Source organism: Spodoptera frugiperda, chromosome 11 (genome assembly GCF_023101765.2).
Source record: "Spodoptera frugiperda isolate SF20-4 chromosome 11, AGI-APGP_CSIRO_Sfru_2.0, whole genome shotgun sequence".
In the NCBI taxonomy this organism is placed as follows: Eukaryota; Metazoa; Arthropoda; class Insecta; order Lepidoptera; family Noctuidae; genus Spodoptera; species Spodoptera frugiperda.
The window spans coordinates 3,625,519-3,645,900 of NC_064222.1; the positions used below are offsets into that span (position 1 = coordinate 3,625,519).

A 20,382-nucleotide genomic window follows, 5' to 3' on the forward strand; every position below is an offset into this window, starting at 1 on the left:
AGTTTCCTAGCAAAATGTTTTGTAACAAATATGAGTTCACTCAGGCTTACTTGTGACTTGTCATAACATGATTTTATTTTGTATTCCCAGACTGAGTCAACCAATGCCCTGGACGATATGATGTATCCCAAAGTGCAGAAGTACTGCCTGATGTCTGTAAAAGGCTGCTACACAGATTTCCACATCGATTTTGGAGGTACCTCTGTCTGGTACCATATTTTGAGAGGTAAGCAAATTTTAATTTTGACCTTATTTTTATTATAATACGATTGCTTTTCAGATAAAATTTAATTTCATTGTTAGAAGTTTCTTCAACGATAGTAAAGAAATGTTTTATGAACTTTTCAGGCGCGAAAGTGTTCTGGTTAATCCCGCCCACTGAGAAAAACTTGCAGCTATATGAAAAGTGGGTGTTGTCTGGCAAACAGTCTGATGTCTTCTTCGGAGATACGGTCGAGAAGTGCATCAGAGTTCATGTGAGTACAAATTCTAGTTTTTAGAAAGTAATATGTAATTGTACAGCGGTCTTATCGATAGAATTGGTTTTGAATTGGGTACAAACAAAAGACGTATTGACTTTATACATTTTGGGGAATACCGTGATGACTATTAGATAAACAGCATTGCACTTATGCGATCTTAGTTTATGCTCGGGAATTCCTACTTGTTTTATGTTACATTACGATAAACAGACTACTGCAAGGCCACTTACAAATGAGTAAATTATCGTATATGTCTGATACATTCCATAGTAAATATAAAACTAATTGTTTTTGTTAACATTTCAGTTGCAAGCCGGGCACACGTTCTTCATCCCGACCGGTTGGATCCACGCTGTGTACACTCCGAGCGATTCCCTCGTGTTCGGCGGTAACTTCCTGCATCAGTTCGGTATTGAGAAGCAGCTGAAGATAGCCCAAGTTGAAGATGTTACCAAGGTGAGATACTGCTTATTAAATACTTTGTTCTTTTTTGCACTTAAGATGCCGAAAAGTTTCTTTAAGAACATGCAAATGTACACTGATAAAATCATTTCGGGTCCGAGATGGGCAAAGCATTGACTTTGTCGACTTTTAAAATTCTCTTCACTCTAGTATACTTAGGACTTTTCAGATAACTGCTATAAAGTGCGTGTCCAATTCAAAATTTAAAATGCCTATCCCTTTTTGGGGAAAAATGTGTGATTTCGTTTTATATAAAAACGAATGTAATAACAACACTATAAAGTCTAATTTTCATTTCTGATTTCCAGGTGCCTCAAAAGTTCCGCTACCCATTCTTCACGGAGATGCTGTGGTATGTCCTGGACCGCTACGTGACCGCGCTACTCGGTCGCTCGCACCTCGCCCCCGAGGGACAGTCCTCCATCACTCCGCCGAAGGAACATGTGCATCTCACGCAGAATGAACTGCACGGACTTAAGGTGAGGTCTTGTGAGGTTATTTTAGGGCTGTTGATTGTAAGAGGCAAGACGGGGGTGGGTGACGTCGGTCACCTGCAAGGTTCTAGATAAACGACCAATAGCGGATTATTTTAAGAATCTACTATTGAAATTGCAACTTATTGAAACAATTGTTTATCAGGGTCACAATGAAATTGTTTATTTCGATTATATTCACAGTGCCGTAACGGGATTGAGTTACGGAATTGCTTACAAAATGATATTGTGAATTATTAGTTACGTGATTATTTGGCAATTTTATGGTAGATGAGTTTAGCAATTGTTTTAAAACCACCAGCTAAAGCTTTCACAATTACATTTTTCTCCTGCGAAACACGAGTGCAGTACTTTAATTGCCAATATTGTTAATTTATTGGTTCTTACATTACATATTTAATTGAATTTTCTGCTATCTTGTTTCCAGGCTATAGTGATGTATCTGCACCAGCTACCGGCGGCGCGCAAGTCAGTCCCGGAGCTACTGTCGGACCCCATCGCGTTAGTGAAGGACGTGCGCACGCTGGTGGAACAACACAGGCACGATAAACAACAACTCGCTATCACTGGAGTGCCTGTGCTCAAAGGTGAGCTGCTGAGATATATTTATTTTGTGTATTTATTAGGAAATTATTAAAAAAGATTGCAGTTGCTAGTAGTGTATAATGCATAAATTTTGGGTCAATTTTCCAAGCGGAAAATAATGGATTTATATTTTCGAAAATTCTTAGATGTATCTGTTTAAGACCGTTTTAAGTTAACTTTTGCACTTTAGTTTATTCCTTAATCCTTCGTTTGCTTTTAAGGAAAGAAAAGGTACTATTAGTCAAAGTTTTGAATAAAATTGTGCTATTCCTTTGATCTTGACTTGCAAGCTAATTAAGCTTAGATATGTACTATCCGGAATTATGGAAGTGAAGTAATGAGATGTATTGTTCCCCAGGCCCGGACGACGTGGTGACGACGGAGCGGCGGCAGTCGAGCGGGCGCGGCGGGCGGGGCGGCGTGCACCGCGGCGGGCCCGCGCGGCCCCGCCCCGACCACGCCAACAACGCGCCGCGCAGGAGGCGCACGCGGTATGTATCACATTCACTTCATGTTTGTTGCTGGGGCTCTGGATTCTAAATTACATACAGTTATGTAGTCCTTAACTTGGTACAGGATTTCAGAAGTCTACCTACTGAAACTCTTGTTGCTCTGCGGTTAAAGTACAAAACTTAGTAATAAGCACCAGCACATTATTTACTTATTTCCAATTATTGTTTCAGCTGTAAGAAGTGCGAGGCGTGCCAACGCACGGACTGCGGCGAGTGTGTGTTCTGCCACGACATGGTCAAGTTTGGGGGACTCGGCAGAGCCAAGCAAACTTGTGTCATGCGACAGTGTTTACAGGTACTATTCTTTTACTATGGATAGCTGTAAGAAATGGAAATTAAAATAAATACTTAACACACTCTTCACCATTGTAATGTGTCAATTATCAGAAACCAGGCATATTTTCTGACCCTGCATTGGTGCTACCATAACTAACATTTTAAAAATAGTTTTTCATCATACTATCTACGAAGTTTGAACGTTGAAGTGCTCCCTGTGAAGCAACCATCGCATTGTAACATTGAATACTGACTTTTTGTTTGTGTTGCAGCCAATGCTCCCAGTCACAGCATCTTGTGCAGTCTGCCACCTCGACGGTTGGATGCAGACACCAGTCGCGCCACAAGCAAAGGGCAACAATGGTAAGCATTCTTACAAATTCGCTCACTACTTTTCATTTAGAGTTTCTTCCTCATTCTCTATACGAATTTGAAATGAGAACCCACCTTTACAATACTACGACTGGGATGGATAATACTACGACTAATGGCCATAATATTATTTTTGATGTCCAATAGTGGTTGATTGTCATTTATTTACGCTTATATAATTTACAACTGCATAAAAAAATGTTTTGTTTTCTGGCCAGTTAATGTCTAGTTCGAAAATTGCTTCTACTAAAATGTACATATTGTTCTCAGGTCGCAACGGTCCATCCACGCTCCGCGAGTGTTCAGTGTGCTACAGTATCGTGCACCCGGCCTGCGTGCCGCCCGGCGGACAGATCAACGAGGACCTGCCCAACTCCTGGGAGTGTCCCACCTGTACCACCATGGGGCTTAACCATGATTACAAGGTAATTTTTACAAAAGTAGTTAATTATTTTTTACTTACATATTTACTTAATAAGGGACTCTCCATCAAGGAATACACATGGAAAACCCGAAAACATACAATAAATTTTAAAACTATGTGCTTCCTCAATTATAGGAAGCCACATAATGCAAAAAATATAAAAACATACACAATGTCATATAAACTAAAAAAAAAAACAGAAACATAATCGTCAGTTCCCTATCTGGCGATAAATTTTACTACTGGAAATATAATTTTGTTTTGATCTACCAATAATTACATAAACATAATAATATATAATATGCATTAGATAAAGAGAAATAGGTATTTCAATGTAATTACGTAATTGTAATTGTAACAATGTTTGTAAATAATATTATTTTTTTCAGCCTCGCCATTTCCGCGCACGCCAGAAATCATCGGACCTCAGGCGAATGAGTGTAGGCTCCGATGTTGGACAGTTAAATCACAGCATGCAGGTAAGGACGAATGTAAATTATATACTGTTAAGTATATTTCTTTAACAACTAGATTTTAAACTTTATTACATGATAATAAGGTTGAAAATAGATTACAGAATATTGAAATTTCTAATTAAAACTCTCTTACATCATCGAGAGATTGAGATCCACTACTAAACTTTTTTTTGTAAATTAACATAATATGTGCAATGTTTACAGAATAAAACGCCGGCTCCTACGACACAATCGCAGCTGAAGTCCGAGGCTGGGTCTGACAATGAAAGCAAGAGCGATGTTCCACATATCAAGTCGGAGGAAGGTATGTATTCACCATCATTATAAATGTGTAATAAGGCTTATATTCTTAACGATTTTCATACACTTATCTTTTCAAAGGTTATTTTTTGACAATCTTGCTACAATGTTTTTGTTTCATCAAGTTGTTTGCATTGACTGCACGGTTGGTGCGGTGGCTAGGCAACTGGCTGCCGCGCAACGGGTAGCGGGTTCGATTCCCGCACGGAGCAACTCTTTGTGTGATCCACAAATTGTTGTTTCGGGTCTGGGTGTCATGTGCATGTGAACTTGTATGTTTGTAAACGCACCCACGACACAGGAGAAAATCCTAATGTGGGGCAACGTTTTTATAAAAAAGAAAAAAGTTGTAAATACTTAATTCATTACTATTGGTACTTACAGAAATAAAACGTGAGGAAGAAGGTAACCCTGGCCCGGAAGGCGAGGGCTGGGAGCCGCCTCTAAAGAAGCGACGCGCCAGTGACGAGGACGAGGCGCCGAAGAAACAGGCGCTCCGGGCACATCTAGCACTGCAGCTCACACACCACTCCGCTAAGGTAATATTAGTTATACTAGAATTGTTGAGAACAAAAAACATAACGTCTCACCTTTAAAACCTTAAAGGGGTGGGTATAGATTCACAAATAGATAGAAGATAATTGATAGAACTTTTATTCGTAACTTACATGCGGAAAGCAAAAAAATATTGAGTATTAAAAATTCTATGGAAAGGTTATGTTTAGTCAGAAGTGAATAAAAGAGATGGTGAGGTTACTGAAATCTGAGCTGCGGACATCGTAAAAGGTTACCGGGGCTCCGCCTCACAGCAGGAGAAGGAACAGGGTGGTTTTTAGTCAGTAAGAGTCTGACTCTCCTTCCCGCCTCACCCAAGGCGGGAGAAGTCATTGGATGATTCCCCCCCCCCAAAAGATTTTCCTATCGTCAACTATCCTATTCATTCTGTATAATGGGTTTTGAATGTCTATAGTAGGCCTTAGAGCTTCAGCTTTCATCAAATCTAAATTGATCGACAGTTTAACCTTGACAGTAGAACCTGAGATTGTACCAATCTCTTGTAATTTCCCATTACTAAAGTGACACTTTATATTTGCAGATAATGAAGAAGCCAATGTACCCGATCCGTCCGGCGCCGAGTATGGGCGTGGCGTGCAACCCGGCCGGGTCGCCGTGGCTGGACCGCGAGGCCATGCTCTGCGTCTTCGCCAAGCTCACGCCGCACGAACTCGCCACCTGCGCACTCGTCTGCAAGGCGTGGGCTGAGTACTCGGTTAGTATCAACAACATTATCTATATTGCATTAGAGTACATTTTAAATGGACTCTTATGTAAAATTTGTCGAATCTGGATAAGCCTGCTGACCTCAAACTTAATTGGAAAAAGATCAAAAGGAAGAAAGATGCTAATTACATTCGAAATGTTTTGTATAACATTTTATTCTTCAAAGATGTAGACAGAAGTGCACATGTTTAATGTTAACACTCAGTGTTTATCAGTCACGACTTTTATATAAGGTGAATGTTCCGATCGCCTTTTCATACATTTTTCGTTCACGGTATACTCTCCGTACATAGACACTTTTTGCACAAAACTAATCACTTTATCACTTTTGTACCGTCAAGAATCTGCATATAACTTTTTGGTAAATAATTCGCATTATATATGGAGAAAAACAGTCTTGAAAACCGTGAAAAATTTGGCATTTCTTTTACTAGTGTTAGTGCAATTTGACAATCAAACATATCGGAATGTCTGGATAGGTTATAATATTAAACGCTAGATGGCGTGCACCCGATAATGTAAATTTGAAGAATCATTACTAATTTTATAACAATGGTTTTCATTAAAAAACATTACAATAATTTAAAACTAACTATCGTAAACGAAAATATAAAACATTGTGGTCGTGTGTGAAAAAAATGTTAGCGTTAGTTATTATTATTGTCACTGGCAACAATAAAAATTTTTAAATTCGTTCGTAGACAAAATACGATGTTGCCGTTCCGTCGAACATGACCTTTGACACGTTGCCAAACTTATTTAGTACCATCAGATGGTTGACTTGAAATAAAATACATTTCGAAGAGTTTGCGTAGCATTACGCTAGACTTTACGCGCGGAATTTCTTGTATGTTTTTGATCAATGAAAATTCATTGATTCGAAGTAATATTTCTTGTATGTATTTCTTTCCAATTTAATATGATTATTGCAAAGTATTGTAGTATATGTTGTTTATAAGTAAGTAATTTTATTTCAAAATAAAAATACCTACCAACTAATAAATATTAGCAAGTCAGCCCGTGACTTTAGCTGGCTATTACAAACTAAAATCCTCATATTAGAAATCACCGATCGATATTATATTGTTTTCTCAGATTAGTAATACAAATAACTTTGGACGGACAAACATTAGTATTATTTGTCACATTATATTGCGTCTGCTACATGAATCCCGCGCGTTCCGATACACTCAAAATCAGTTGAACGGACGGTAAAACAAGTATCTTTAAATTTCTAATGTTATAGTAAATAGAGTATAATTATGTAATATGATTTTATGATTTTATTATGGTTGTTCTGCAGCGATTTTTCAATTGATGTTATATCATAATTTGGGTAAGTAAAATTTTATTGCTATAATTTTTCTGAATTTCGGAACGTATTTAATAAATTCTGTTTTATCTATGGTATGGATATTTACTTTGCAATAATTTTCATGACATGAGACTACATTTTGCTGCAATTACAAGCGATTTGATCTGGTTTTGTTATAATTTCGTTTCAATTTTATGCGAATAGGTACTGAGTTTATAAAAGTAACATAATATTGTCTTGTATATAATTAGTTTTTGTGTATTTCGGATTCCGTTTACATCTAGGTACCTACTATGTCGGGGTCCTACGAGAAAGCTGGCGTATCAACGCCACGAATATTCAGGCGCCCGTAAATCGTCAAAACGAGTGAAAAGCGCATTCAGTTGGATACATGTGGACGACAAGATAGTAAACCTGTAAATTATAACTCAAGTTGTGGCCAGCTTCATTGTAAACAAACTTTAGTTTTCAAGTACGTATAGAGTCATCAGTTGTTGAGCCATCTTCATGTAAACTTAGAACTCTTTTAGTAATATGCGTTTCATCCCTCTTCTTTACATGACCATACCAAGAAAAACGATTTCCTCTCAATTTTGCTCTATCATTGGATAATAATGTTCTAGTTATGAATAAAAAGCATGAATATTACTATCAAGTAAATTCTATTGCATGTCCACTTTATAATTTATTTTAGCATCTTCTTACTATAATATTAAATCTATTTCAGGTTCAAGGACAAATGCGTGTCAGTAACATGGATAAATGCTACTTCATATGTTTTATTTCAGTCAATGAACCTTTGACTGTTATAGAAGTTTGTCGAGATAATATAATGACTTTATCAGCAATATGATGCCAAAGTTAATACACTTTTTTAAAGAATGTATTCTGCCAGAAATAGTTTTGAGACATGTTCAAAAAAATGCGAAATGTACCTATACCTAGGTATGAAAGGTACACAATTTTTTTTATTTTATTTTATGATTTCCATTGATTTCAATCTATATTATATTTTTTTCTTGTGGGATATTGTTTTCATCCACATCAAAAGTTAAACACAAAATATACTAATTATAGTAATTTTCTTTCGCAGCAGCTGTGTAGCGGTAGTTTCCAGGCAATAATGAAGAAGGATGAGTGAAAACAACACGACAAATGTTTTTTTATTGTACTTTTATAGTAGTGTGTTTAGAATCTACATTATCAATGTTTACAGTCATGTTTTTTTTGATGTCAGAAAACTGAAATGGTGTACTTGTCGTAATAAACATAATGTTCATAATGTGATATGAATACATTGACCTATTTTAAGGTTTCTGAAAAACAAAAAGGAAAGTTGTTGCTTTTTTATTTCCTTATGTAGTATAGTGATTATGGATGCTTAGATATTCTCAAACATTTTTCCGCTTTGATTGCAATCTATTATTCTGGTTGCCTTGTTTATGAATTATAGTTTTGAATTATTATTTTGAATGAGATTATTTTTTAATAATCAGTCATGTATCAAGCATTCATGTCACATAAATACTTGTAATAATTGCAGGTTAGTATATACATTCTATTAAATAATGTATAAGATAATAAAATAAAACTGTCTTACATTGCATTCTTGACATTCATTTTATTCCCAAACTAGTGACCCGCCCCGTTTTCGCACAGGTGCAAAATTATCAGTTTCCCTACTATAATATACACGTATTATACATATAAACCTTCCTCTTGAATCACTCTATCGATTAAAAGAAACAGCATCAAAATCCGTAGCGTAGAAAGCATACATATGGATATAGGGACAGAGAAAACGACTTTGTTTTATGCTATTTAGTACCTAAATATAACACTACTTATACCTTTTATTTTTAGAACATAATAGCATCAGATGGTGTTCTTTAGTTCCTAATCCCCAAGACATAATTTCTACAGGTACCAGCCTATTAACTTTTAAATGCACGCCATCTAGTGGATAATTTTGAAGAAAGGTTGATTTTAAAGTAGGCGCTATGTCTATGTGTGTATAAATGAGTGTAAACAGAGTTGGATTTTAATATTTCGCTTTTATGGCTAATCGGATGGGTTTTGAGGCGATAATTTGACTTATTCCGATAAAGTGGGATGCCTGATTTTCGCATTTTTATTTCTGTTACTTAATATTGTTCCAATGACACTCAAAACAACATAAAACTGAAAATGTTCAATTCAGCGCCATCTATCGGGAAACGAGCCATGAAGAGCTCGGAACATTCACCATAATGGGGAGTTTTTTATACATGCAGAGCAGAACTCCAAACAGTGTCTCAGCGCTTCTAGACTATTGAGAAATTTGAAAATTGGAAACGCACAAAATCACAGGTACCTCAGAGGTCCTCTATCTTAGCACTAGAGGTTTTTGGCAATTAGATTTGATTTATCGCGACAAATGAAGCAGGAAATAATGTGACACATTTTTAACGTTTTATCTTTTCCACTTCCAGATGGATCCTTCTTTATGGCGCAGTATGTCGTTCGTGCAAGTCCGTGTATCTGCCGCCCAGCTGGCTGGTATCGCCAGGAGACAACCCTTGTCTCTGGGCCTCGAGTGGTGCCATCTAGCTAGGAGACAGCTCGCATGGTAAGTTTCGAATTGCACGGAATTTTGGTGATGGGTGAATGACGATGATTGATCTTTAGTGAAACTTTCATTGTGTGTCTCATTAATACTTTGCTCGATCAAAAATTACTTCGTTCTATGCCTTGGCATGTCTTAGAACAAATATTTATGTGACTTGTATAATGTATTTACGAATGTTTTCTGTACAGGTTATTGGCTAGACTGCCAGCATTGCGTTCACTATCGCTGGCCGGGTCTCCGGCCGAGGCAGCGCTGGCACTAAGGTCAGGCGCGTGTCCCCCACTGTCGGCGTTGGACCTATCGTTCGCGCGTGCACTAGACGACGCCAAGCTGCGCGGCATCCTGGCGCCGCCCGAGTCGTGTCGGCCGGGCGGGGACACGACGCGCGCCGAGCCCAGCCGCCTCGCCGCGCTCGCAGTGCTACGTCTGCCCGGGACTGACATCACTGACGTCGCTATGCGATATGTAGTGCAGGTATGTCTAAAACTGTTTTTAAATGTGGTATATGAAAAATTGTTACCTACGAAACAATGTAACCATGAATTGTATTGTGAATCTGATTGAAAAGGAGTAACCTCAGGAATCACTTGGAACGAGCAAATTGAATCTACACTTTGGAACAAGCAAATAGCCAAACCAAAACACTGACAGACAGATTTTTTTTTATATTGTAATATTTGCTTTGAAGTTCAAAAGTGCCTTCCCAGTCTATTTGAAATAAATAATTTTTACATGTTTTTGTTCTTATCTTTAAAGAGGTGAAAGTAGACAGGCATATCATACCTAAAATAACATCCATTTTTATCAGTAATTTTAGGGTCCCATGTATGTAATAACAGATGAGTCTCATTTACATAGAAGATGAGTTAAGTATCCAATCCAAACTTCTAACAAAGTTACTTATAACAAACATTATTATTCAGGCTCTCCCCCGGTTAGTGGAGCTGGACGCGTCGTCGTGCGCGCGGCTGACGGACGCGGGCGCGGCGCAGCTGGCGCACCACGGCCTGCAGCGGCTGTCGCTGGCCGGCTGCAGGCTGCTCACCGAGGCTGCGCTGGACCATCTGGCGCGCTGCCCCAACCTTGTCAGGTAAGAACTCTTCTTATAATTCTTAAGAAATGGGAATGTAATAAATATTCTTTTTAGTTGTTATTTCTTCTAATTAATCCATAGCTGTACAATCGTTTTCAGTCTTTTAGTTTAATGAGTAAGCTAATAAAAATGAACTTTTTGTTCACCAGACTGGATCTCCGACATGTGCCTCTGGTATCAACGCAGGCGGTGATCAAGTTCGCAGCCAAGTCGAAGCACAACCTGCACGTGAAGGACGTGAAGCTGGTGGAGCTGCGGAAGACCTGATCCGAGGACTCGCCGGCCTCGCCGCCGGACGACGCGGCCCCGGACGCGCCGCCCGACGCCTGAGCCAGGACTGCTCGCATGGTATCTACCACACATACACCTCGGTTAAAGCGACAACATTGTTCATACTTTAAGTTGCACATTCTAGTCTAGTTCTACATCATCGACCCTAGAAATAGCCCGCAATCGACCATTATCTTCTTTCATGACAGCTTCTCAAGTACTTAAACCCAATCGGCATTTAAACCTAAGATTCGGTGTGATTGTTTCCCGACCTTGTTTATGTAGGAACTCGTTATAACAGTGTGGAAAGCAAAGTATATTTTGATAAGTTTCTTGAACGTTTTGTACTAGTTATCTTTCGCACAACATATCAAACTATGCTATCAACACACAGTTTCTACAATTTATGTAATGTAGATAGTTTACAAAGACTTGATGCCTACCCTGGTACTGTGGTACTAGTATTAACGTGATACGATTTCTGAATTAGGAAAAATATTGTTAGGAAAGTGATTTGGTTAGAAGAAGAGTAATCAAAATTTAAATCTAAAGAAATGTTCAAATGAATCCATTTAATTTATATTCTGCTATACAATGACTCGTGCCAACATATAGTTTCTATATGACAAATCACATTTATCATTGCACAATCAAATAAAGTATATTATAGTTATATGTATTAATTTTATTGCATGCTGTTGCATCGGTATTATATTTTATTGTTAGTTTTACGTTCGTAACTGTTTAAATAAAGACCGTCTGGACCACAAGAGGCTCCCGTTTTATAATATAATGACTGAAAATTCTGAAATTATTATTGTTGAAACTTGTAAAATAGCATTTTGCAATATCATTCGCGACGTTGAAGTGAAAGTATATTTTTATTTACTTGTATTGTTACTGCTGTATAGGTATACATGTAAATAATATGGTTTACAGCTATTATCAAAGTGGTGTGTGATATTGCAGTCTAATACAGGATATTTATATATGTATAAATAAAGTTTCCCGTAATATTCACCTTGTAAATAGAATTTTATTTATTAAACTGATTTTCCTGAAGAAAGCTTGAGTTTTAGTTCATGACAATTCAAAATTGCTTAGGTTGTACTTTTTAGTTCTAGTCCCTTGATAGGTGTAAGCTAAGTTCTGTGACAACGGTCGATTTATGTGAAAGTATTATGTGATGTGGACTGTGTGATTGGCCTTGAGATGTCCTGTGCAGGCGACAGGCTCGTGTTTGTCTCTCTGTCGTCTGCACAGGACCGTTATATGTCACATTATCAATTGTCTTGCTGTTTCACTTATTGTTACACATGCTTGTACCCAAATAGCTTTGATTTAGACGTGCGACTTGCCTCGCAACCGGCCCCCACACATCCGTTACGGAACATCTCAAATATTCGCTCCAAAGAACTCCATTTTTTAATTTACAAACTTTAAATTATAAGGAAAGACAATATTGTAAAGAGACAGTAATAGTAAATATTTACAGAGATTCTAATGGGCACCAAATGTAAAGAAATTGAAGATTTTATTATTATTTTAAATTAAAAAATGGGGTGACATAATCTGTTTACTTGCAGAGCCTGTACATATGAGGAACAGTTATGTCATACGTTAGTGTGTAAGAAACCGACTCTGGTCACAGTTAGCGAGGTCGGAGGGCCGCCTATAGTTTTAGTTTAGGAAAAATAAATGACCTTATAGTGTAATGAATAAGAAAATTTGTGTACACACTTGTCAAATTTTATCAAGTGTTTGTGAGAAGCGAGAAGAGAAGTTTTTGACTGTCTCCCAGCCCCGACTGACTGGAAATGACTGTTTACAAGTATGGGCGTAAGTTAGAGTGAAATTTGACGAGTGTTACAAGTTCACGGACTGTACATTTGTTAGTGTAAGTTTGTTATCGAGTAACATTTTTACTTGGAACCGTAAGCTCTACAAGACCGAGCTAGATTCTAAGCATTGTGTGCCTCTGTTATAGACAATTAGCTATAGAAAGAAATTGTTTATAAAGAATTATACTTGTGACATCTATGTTCGTCAAAATTTACAGATTTAGGACAAAAAAAAAAAACAAATTAATGAGTGATTTTTGAGCGTTAATGATAAGATAGATATTATTTAGTTTTGTAAGCTGCCTTTATGCGAGAGTTGATCAATATGGGATAGCATTTTTATATTTCTCGCATGGGCATTGTCGTTGGCAGTTACGGTGATATTACATGCCAATGGCTAGGTTTATGTATAGCGATATTACGCAACCTGACGCGTTCACGGAAAGTAACATTGTATCATTGGTTACCATAAGTATAAAATAATATTGGAAATTAATATTTACAATGAAGTATTTTGTGTTTTATTTTCTTAGTTTTATTGAACCCTAATCCCGCCATTTTGAAATGTAGCCTATGTTACTCGGGAGTACTGCGGCTTGCCAAGCCAACGTTGAAAGATTTTTTTAAATTGGTCTTTTTGAATGAATAGGATCCGTAATATTAGTAAAGATGAAAAAGATACATTTTTAAACTTTCAATGTGGCGAAAGCTAAAAGAAATGATGGAACAGAAGTACAACTGGCGTAAGTTTAATATAACTTATTCTTGAATGAAAATTATATTCAACAAGAAAAGCTAACCAAGTGTCTATTTTGCGATAAAATAAAGTATGAATGCACGATCTTCACACCGGCACTATTCGTGAACAATATTCTCCCGCTAAACTGATAAATAACAACAAAGCTTTAGTTCCGACTGTCACCGCTAGATGGCGTTATTTATTTTTTGTCACAAGTACACAAGCTCCCTCTAGGGCTACTCCGCTCAACTGTCTTGTTTCTGATAAAACTTGCTCCCTGTTCATTGTCAGCCAAACAAAGGTTAAATTCGTTAGGAATAATTTTCTCTCGTTTTCGTAGGCAGCTTGGCAAATCTGAGCATTTGGTTTATCTTCACTCTTCTACGTACCTAAAACGAATTGACCCAGAGCAGTTTAGAACGAAGCTGGCGGTAGATTATCCAACACCTATGCCTTAAGTAGCTATCTATCTATAACTTCGAATGTTTTTTATAATTATGTACGTGTCCAATGGTTAAAAACGGTACAAGGCCGCGATAAGGCGTACCTATAACCAGGATAGTGGAGATTTCTGCTTGGATTCCCGGATTGGCAGTGTTGTTAGTGATTTGTGTTTAAAATATCAATTCACTAAAAAGAATTACGGAAAATTTGATGTTGAGTTTGATCATAATTCATTGAATTTTATAATTATTTTTAATGTTTTAGTTATATTCACTTTGAACTTTTTGAAACTTTATAATATTTCTAAATACTAATATACCTACCTATATTTTATCCTATTGTAATTGAAGTTGTGGTTGGTATTATACCTTGGGCCTATAGATAACCCGTTGCCCGACAGTCCACTGGACGATACTACTGTCTGTAGCTTGGCAGTCTTGCTTTTAACCACTCGTTCAACAAGGTAGTCAGTCAAAAATGCATAATAAAGATCTAAAAAATAGGCACCTAAAGGAAAAAAGAAAACCGTTATGTTTAGGTACAGACATTTTAGATACATAGAAAACATGATACCAAGTAGAGAGATATATATCTATAAACGACAACGTAAACGAAGAAGCTTATATACCCACACAGCTAAGTACCTAGATATACAGATATAGGTACTTCTTACATAGGTACCTACTTATTTCTATTTCAACACGCACTCCCCTCTTATAAAATACGAGAGGCGTCGAGATTAGTCCAGAATCCAATTACATTTTCCAAATTTCCCATTTTTCCCTCGCCGCGGGTTCAAAGCTCACGGAAAATTATTTTCTTCGCTCCCTAAGAAATGAAAAATAAACGTGGCACGGGAGGAGCGTCTCAGGGAAAGACCTTAAAGCAATCAGTGCGAGAGAGGGGAATAGAAGATAGGATAATAGTGAGGAGTGAAAGAGATGCAAGGTTTGTATTCGGACGCCCGCGGGGATTTGTCAAATACGAAGAGAACGCTTTTTTTGTGTTTTTTATTTTTCAAGGCGAGAGGTTGTGACTTCAATTGCAAATGAACCTGCGCTGAAGTGCAAACTTGGCTCGAGGGCGCCTGTAAACATATTTTTTTGTAAAATCTGGGTCAATTTTCAAATCCAATTTGGAAATGCTGCGTTCAGCGTGTAAAGGAAAGTTTCTTCATACTTATTTAGGTAGGTACCTGCTAAGAAAATTCGTAGGTACCTTATTATAAAAGTTTGATAAGAGGCTTCAACGTTCAGCTATTTTCGGTAGCAGAAAGTGGGTTCTTACTAAGATAAGTTTACTTGATCACAATCAAGGTCAAATTTAATAAAAAAACAAAACATTTTCAATCAATATCAAAATTGAAGAAATCTCAATGGACCATACTGTATATATTTACACAAACTAGCTTTATAAAATTATTTAACCACTACACCATTGCACGCGTACCTAATTAGGTATGTGACGAGATTCACTATACAATTGGGTTCACTTAAAAAACTACGGACTAGATGACTGCGAATTATCTAAAAACAGAGAAGACAGAACAGAATACTTATCACCATATTCAGAGTCATTTCCTTAACCCAGTCCTTAGCAATTGTTTTCGGAACAAAATCGTTTACTAAGAAATCATTGAAGCCTATGTTAGGTACATAGGCCCTACCTACCTAAAGCTATTAAATATTTGTGAAAAATAACAACTAACAACGAAATCAACAACTTGGGTATAATACCTGTTTCCACATCTTCCATGCAACACTTGTTACCAATTTCCAAACAACTACTCGAAGGCACGAACAACACTGACAGATGGCGAGACGATTTAGTTTACACCCCTCCAGCAATTGGCCGCAATAGAAACTGCATTACATACTTGTTGGCAGGCATAATGCATTGGTTTTATAGCTGCAGTGAAGTATAGTGAGCAGGGGCTGGTTCTGCGATCTTTGTCATCAATTTGCATTTTTATTGTTCGCAGTTATGATTAGGAAATGATAGTGATTACTGCTTATTTGTTTGGCTTGTGGTTACAAATTGTATGTAAGTCAGTATGAGTTACTAGTGTGGAGTATTATAAAGTTGTTTAGTCACAAAGTTATCCAGCATTGTCGCAATATGAGATAGAAAATGGTAAAAGCAAAAATTCATTGTCTGTATTTATATTTTATCCGTCTTTAAAGAGCTTCTGCTCATCTCCTCTGGGTATTGCAGGCGTGTTATGTTATAAAGAGATAATGCTGTTTGTCCCACGTCGGTAGTGACGTGGTTAGTATTTACCCAATTAAACCACAGTTCCAAGTTAGATAAAACTTTGTAATGATCGAAAATGGAAGTGAAGAAATACCATACGCATGCAAGCACCATCTCTAGACTGACAGTAGCTCCGGGGCTGCGGAATGCAATGCCTAGCGGGTTACCGGGGCTCCAGCTCGAAAAGCAGGAGTACGGTGTTTTTAGTCAGTAAGCGTCTGACACTCTCTTGCCTCGCCCAAGGCGGGAGAATTCATTGGAGGATTTTCCCCCATAAAAAAATCTAGACTGACAATAAGGTAGAGGCTCTCCCTGACCCATCAAACTACCGTAGAAAACTGTCTACAATCCCCACACATTGCAATTTATCGCATTATTGCTTTTCAAATGCACATTTCACCATACAATCAGGGAATCATGACACACGTCTAGAAGTTGACTAAGTAGACAGGTACATAGGTATAGCAAGATAGATTTTCTAAGTAATCTTGTATCGCGGAGGGTCGCTATCGATCGGCGACCGCACGCTACGCTAACCACTGATTCGCGCGCCGCTGACGTTGACGTGTGCTGCCAACTGCCTTGTGTACTGTCGTGAAGGTGCTACTAGGGTTAGCAGATTCAATAGGATAATGTGTTTTATTTTTTATTTAGGATGATTTCAATATCTGGCTTGTTGGTCGAATGGTTGTGAATACTTACGACTGCTGAGGTTTAGGGTCAGGCCGTAATGTGCCTGATGTATGGTCATTACTAAACAAGGAAAGGTTAAAGAATAATGTACAAACAATATTTAAAATAAGCAACGCTTGATTTGTTTCACTGTGTGAGTGGGTTAACGTACCTAGGTAGGCCTCGGACTACCTAGCGGGTGTGGAACGGGGTGGTTTTCAGTCAGTAAGAGTCTGACACAGTGTCAGACTCAATTAGAAGTGTCAGTGACACTCCTACTTGCCTCGTCCAAGGCGAGAGAAGAAATTGGATGATTTTCCCCCAAAAATAGGCCCAACTTCCCTAAGGCCCGGCAACACAAACTTCTCTGGTGTTGTAGTTGTTTATAGGCGGCACTGATCACCTACCATCTAGTGATCAGTCGGCTCATTTACCGTTCTATCGAATAAAAAATAGATACGTATTCCTCATGTCTAACCTTCTCTGCTATCCGTCCTAAGGCCGGGGTTACACTGAGTGGCGTGCACGCGACACGTCGACCGCGTCTGCCAGCACGCACCGTTCGACGAAACCTGTGGTAACAGACCTGGCTGAATAAATAACACGAATACTAGTGTTGTTTCTAATGTAATTTACTGATCCTATTATATTTACGTGGTTGGATTGATTAAGTAGGTAAATGCCGATGGTCTGGTGAAATGACCTACATAAACCATGAAAACTGTTAGGTTAGTAACTGAAATTGTAGATTAATTTGGTTCATGTTTCTACAGTATTGAAAACAAGCCATTGATGATTGCTATAACGTAGCACTATTGGTATTGGTAGAACCTACGAATGGAAAATAATTTGTGATTCTTTGAGTAGGCTAATTAAAGTACCTATGCTTAAATGCACTTCAAGTTACTGCTGAAAACGGTAATTATTACACTCATAAATATTTTAAAATCTAACTTGCCAAAGTCTTTTCTCGACCATTGCAATTAATATGGTCGTCAGTAGTCACAATCAAGGTTATATGTAGTCAGTCTAGTGTAGAGAGTAATTTTTCAGCACACTATTCTAATAACCTAAGGTCTTAAGGACAAGGAGAATTACCTTAAACCAGTCGATTAGCCAAAATCATTCGTCAAGATTGAAGGCAACATAATAAAAGTTCAGTGGTAGTGAATGAGAATGAATGATAAGACCGACTGGAGGTGAGTGCTGTAATCGCTACATGTGTCTCGCGCGCGTGATAGATGTGGCGACAAAATTATAACATATTACTGCGTTAGCGAATGTAGAGGGTGCGAGCTCAGAAGTAAAAAGGACATGGAGTACAGTTTCTGATATTTTAAATGTTAAATTGATGTAGTTGGTTTAAAGGCAAATATTTCAATGGATTTAGCTTATTTATAAAGTTAATATGGTGATTTTATTATAACTTTCGTGAGATATTCTAAATTAATTATTATGTTAGCGGCTTACTCACGTAACTTATAAAATGGTTAATTGTTAATATGGTTTTAAGAAGGACAGATGGATGTCCATATGTGCTACGATAGCCACTTTCACACATAAGCTTAAATAGTATATCTGCGGACTGTTTTATCGCTTAGATGGTTTACAAACTCAAGGCTATTATAAAAATATATAAAAGTTTTTGTATCAAAATGTACACATTAGCCGTGAGACAAAAGGAATTTACACTTTAATAAAAAAAAAAAACAAGTCACCACAATTTTTTTTTTGATCGACTTCAAACACTCGAAAGATCGCACATCAATCGTCCGCGTAACTCATAACCGGGTGTTAGTAGCTCGGAGCCGGGTATTCCCTGAAGTTATTATGGCCCACTGAACCGGGTAACGAACATTCCCCCCTCACCCCTTACCCCTTACCCCGTAAGCGAACACTTCGTTGTAATAATACACCCTTTATCATAAGAGTGCGCCCATGAGTAAATATTACGAAATTTTCATTGGAAAATATGTTGCTTACCTATTTATCTGTTAATGGTGGTAGCAGGAAGTCAAAGGGAATCCATTCAAATGTATTTGAATTAGTCAATGACTTGGAAGTCAGAGATTGTTGTGTTAATGTTTAATTACGATACTTAAACTAAACTGGGAATATGCACGGTGTAAATATTGAAGAAGAAGAATAAATGAATGGTAAAATTAAGACTCCTAAAATTGTCCATAGGAATCTAACTAACCTAAGTAGATTTTAAAATGAGCAAATAACTTCATCAAATGATTGTTAGACGTATCGTTGTATATTTATTGTTTAGTATTCAAAAGTGCCTTTTAGTCCAATTTTGTAAATGTCTTTTTACTCCATATATTAAGTATCCGATAAACATATGTGACAGATAGTTCATACAAAATACTGATAGATAGCGGTTTTCTTTTTGTTTTGTTTATAATGTTTCAAACATTTACTTTGATTAAATAAGATTTTGAAACAGGTGTACCATAGAATATTAAACTGTACACATTCAAACATAATATAATGGAAGAGCGGGGTCTCCTAATACAGGCTTTTCTTTGCTTAACAGGAGGCTCCAATCACAACATGTTTCTACGATGTATTTTTAAAACTTTTTTTTCATTTTTCATCCAGACATTGTGAAACAGGCCCTAAGACTTGAAGTCGAGAAGTAGGAATCATTTGGCAGATTTCTTTTATTCTACAATCCGCCATATGACACCTTGACCGGCTCGATTTAAAATCAGACACTCATAATCATAATCAAATAAATAAATCAAACTAATTTCCATAGCTAACGCGTGCTGTCACAACATTAGTCTACAATGCCATGGTGAGGTGTCATCTGTCAGAGGGTTGTCACCCTCCACTAGTTTGCTAACAAGCCTAGGTGGCGCTGATGTCCCATGCGATTTGGTCACGTCATGTTTTAACACATTTTAATGTGTAAATATTAACTGTGTATGTTATTGTGTGTAGTTTGTTAATTATGGTTTTGATTTATTGTAAGGTATTGTTTTAAATTGTCTTAGTTTTAGTAATAAAATCTTTTGTTTAGTGGCTATGTAACCAGACATGGTCACGCGTGAATAATATTTATTTGTTTGTTTTAATACAAAACTAGTTTAGCTCGAAATCTGAGATTCTATCTGGTGTGTGGCAATAGATTAATTTCCAATAGCCCTTATCACATGAGATGAGACTCATAATATAACTGGTGAGAACCAGATGTTACATTGTACACAGGCGTGATGTTTTTCATATATTTTTCTAGCATTTGTTACAAAGTTTACATTATTAAAAGACTGATGACTGTTGATGAAGCGAAAGAGGTATGTAAGATTCGTAGCTATTGGCGTTCCATTGTTTCTCCCCATGGGAGACAGGTGTGAGGTTATGTACAGATGTATATTTTCAGTACGTAATGTTACGTCAAAATATTACCTACATAGTTGCAATACCCCGTTACAAGTAAATACACGAAATTGAGGCTTATGTAGGCTTTATTTA

General features: G+C 37.3%; 1 protein-coding gene and 1 long non-coding RNA gene across 5 annotated transcripts in view; both read left to right on the forward strand.

Moving 5' to 3' along the window:
- Window positions 1–13,303, forward strand: part of LOC118274635 (jmjC domain-containing histone demethylation protein 1) — a 28,435-nt gene extending 15,132 nt beyond the window's left edge. The window contains exons 5-21 of the mRNA XM_035592271.2: window positions 91–226; window positions 349–476; window positions 789–938; window positions 1,253–1,423; window positions 1,866–2,025; window positions 2,382–2,514; window positions 2,707–2,830; window positions 3,084–3,174; window positions 3,454–3,608; window positions 3,997–4,086; window positions 4,288–4,387; window positions 4,768–4,922; window positions 5,480–5,653; window positions 9,451–9,587; window positions 9,776–10,061; window positions 10,511–10,677; window positions 10,830–13,303. Coding sequence (XP_035448164.2) covers window positions 91–226; window positions 349–476; window positions 789–938; window positions 1,253–1,423; window positions 1,866–2,025; window positions 2,382–2,514; window positions 2,707–2,830; window positions 3,084–3,174; window positions 3,454–3,608; window positions 3,997–4,086; window positions 4,288–4,387; window positions 4,768–4,922; window positions 5,480–5,653; window positions 9,451–9,587; window positions 9,776–10,061; window positions 10,511–10,677; window positions 10,830–10,947 — 2,475 coding nt within the window. The 3' untranslated portion in view covers window positions 10,948–13,303. The remainder of the gene's footprint in view (window positions 1–90; window positions 227–348; window positions 477–788; window positions 939–1,252; window positions 1,424–1,865; window positions 2,026–2,381; window positions 2,515–2,706; window positions 2,831–3,083; window positions 3,175–3,453; window positions 3,609–3,996; window positions 4,087–4,287; window positions 4,388–4,767; window positions 4,923–5,479; window positions 5,654–9,450; window positions 9,588–9,775; window positions 10,062–10,510; window positions 10,678–10,829) is intronic.
- On the forward strand, window positions 7,077–8,585 carry LOC126911203 (uncharacterized). Of its 4 annotated transcripts, none has more exons than XR_007705710.1 (3): window positions 7,077–7,451; window positions 7,707–7,933; window positions 8,073–8,585. It is a non-coding gene; the product is annotated as an uncharacterized LOC126911203 (long non-coding RNA). The 4 variants fall into 4 exon arrangements; XR_007705711.1 differs by having other exon boundaries at window positions 8,076–8,585; XR_007705712.1 differs by having other exon boundaries at window positions 7,707–7,924.
- Window positions 13,304–20,382: the final 7,079 nt, after the last annotated feature.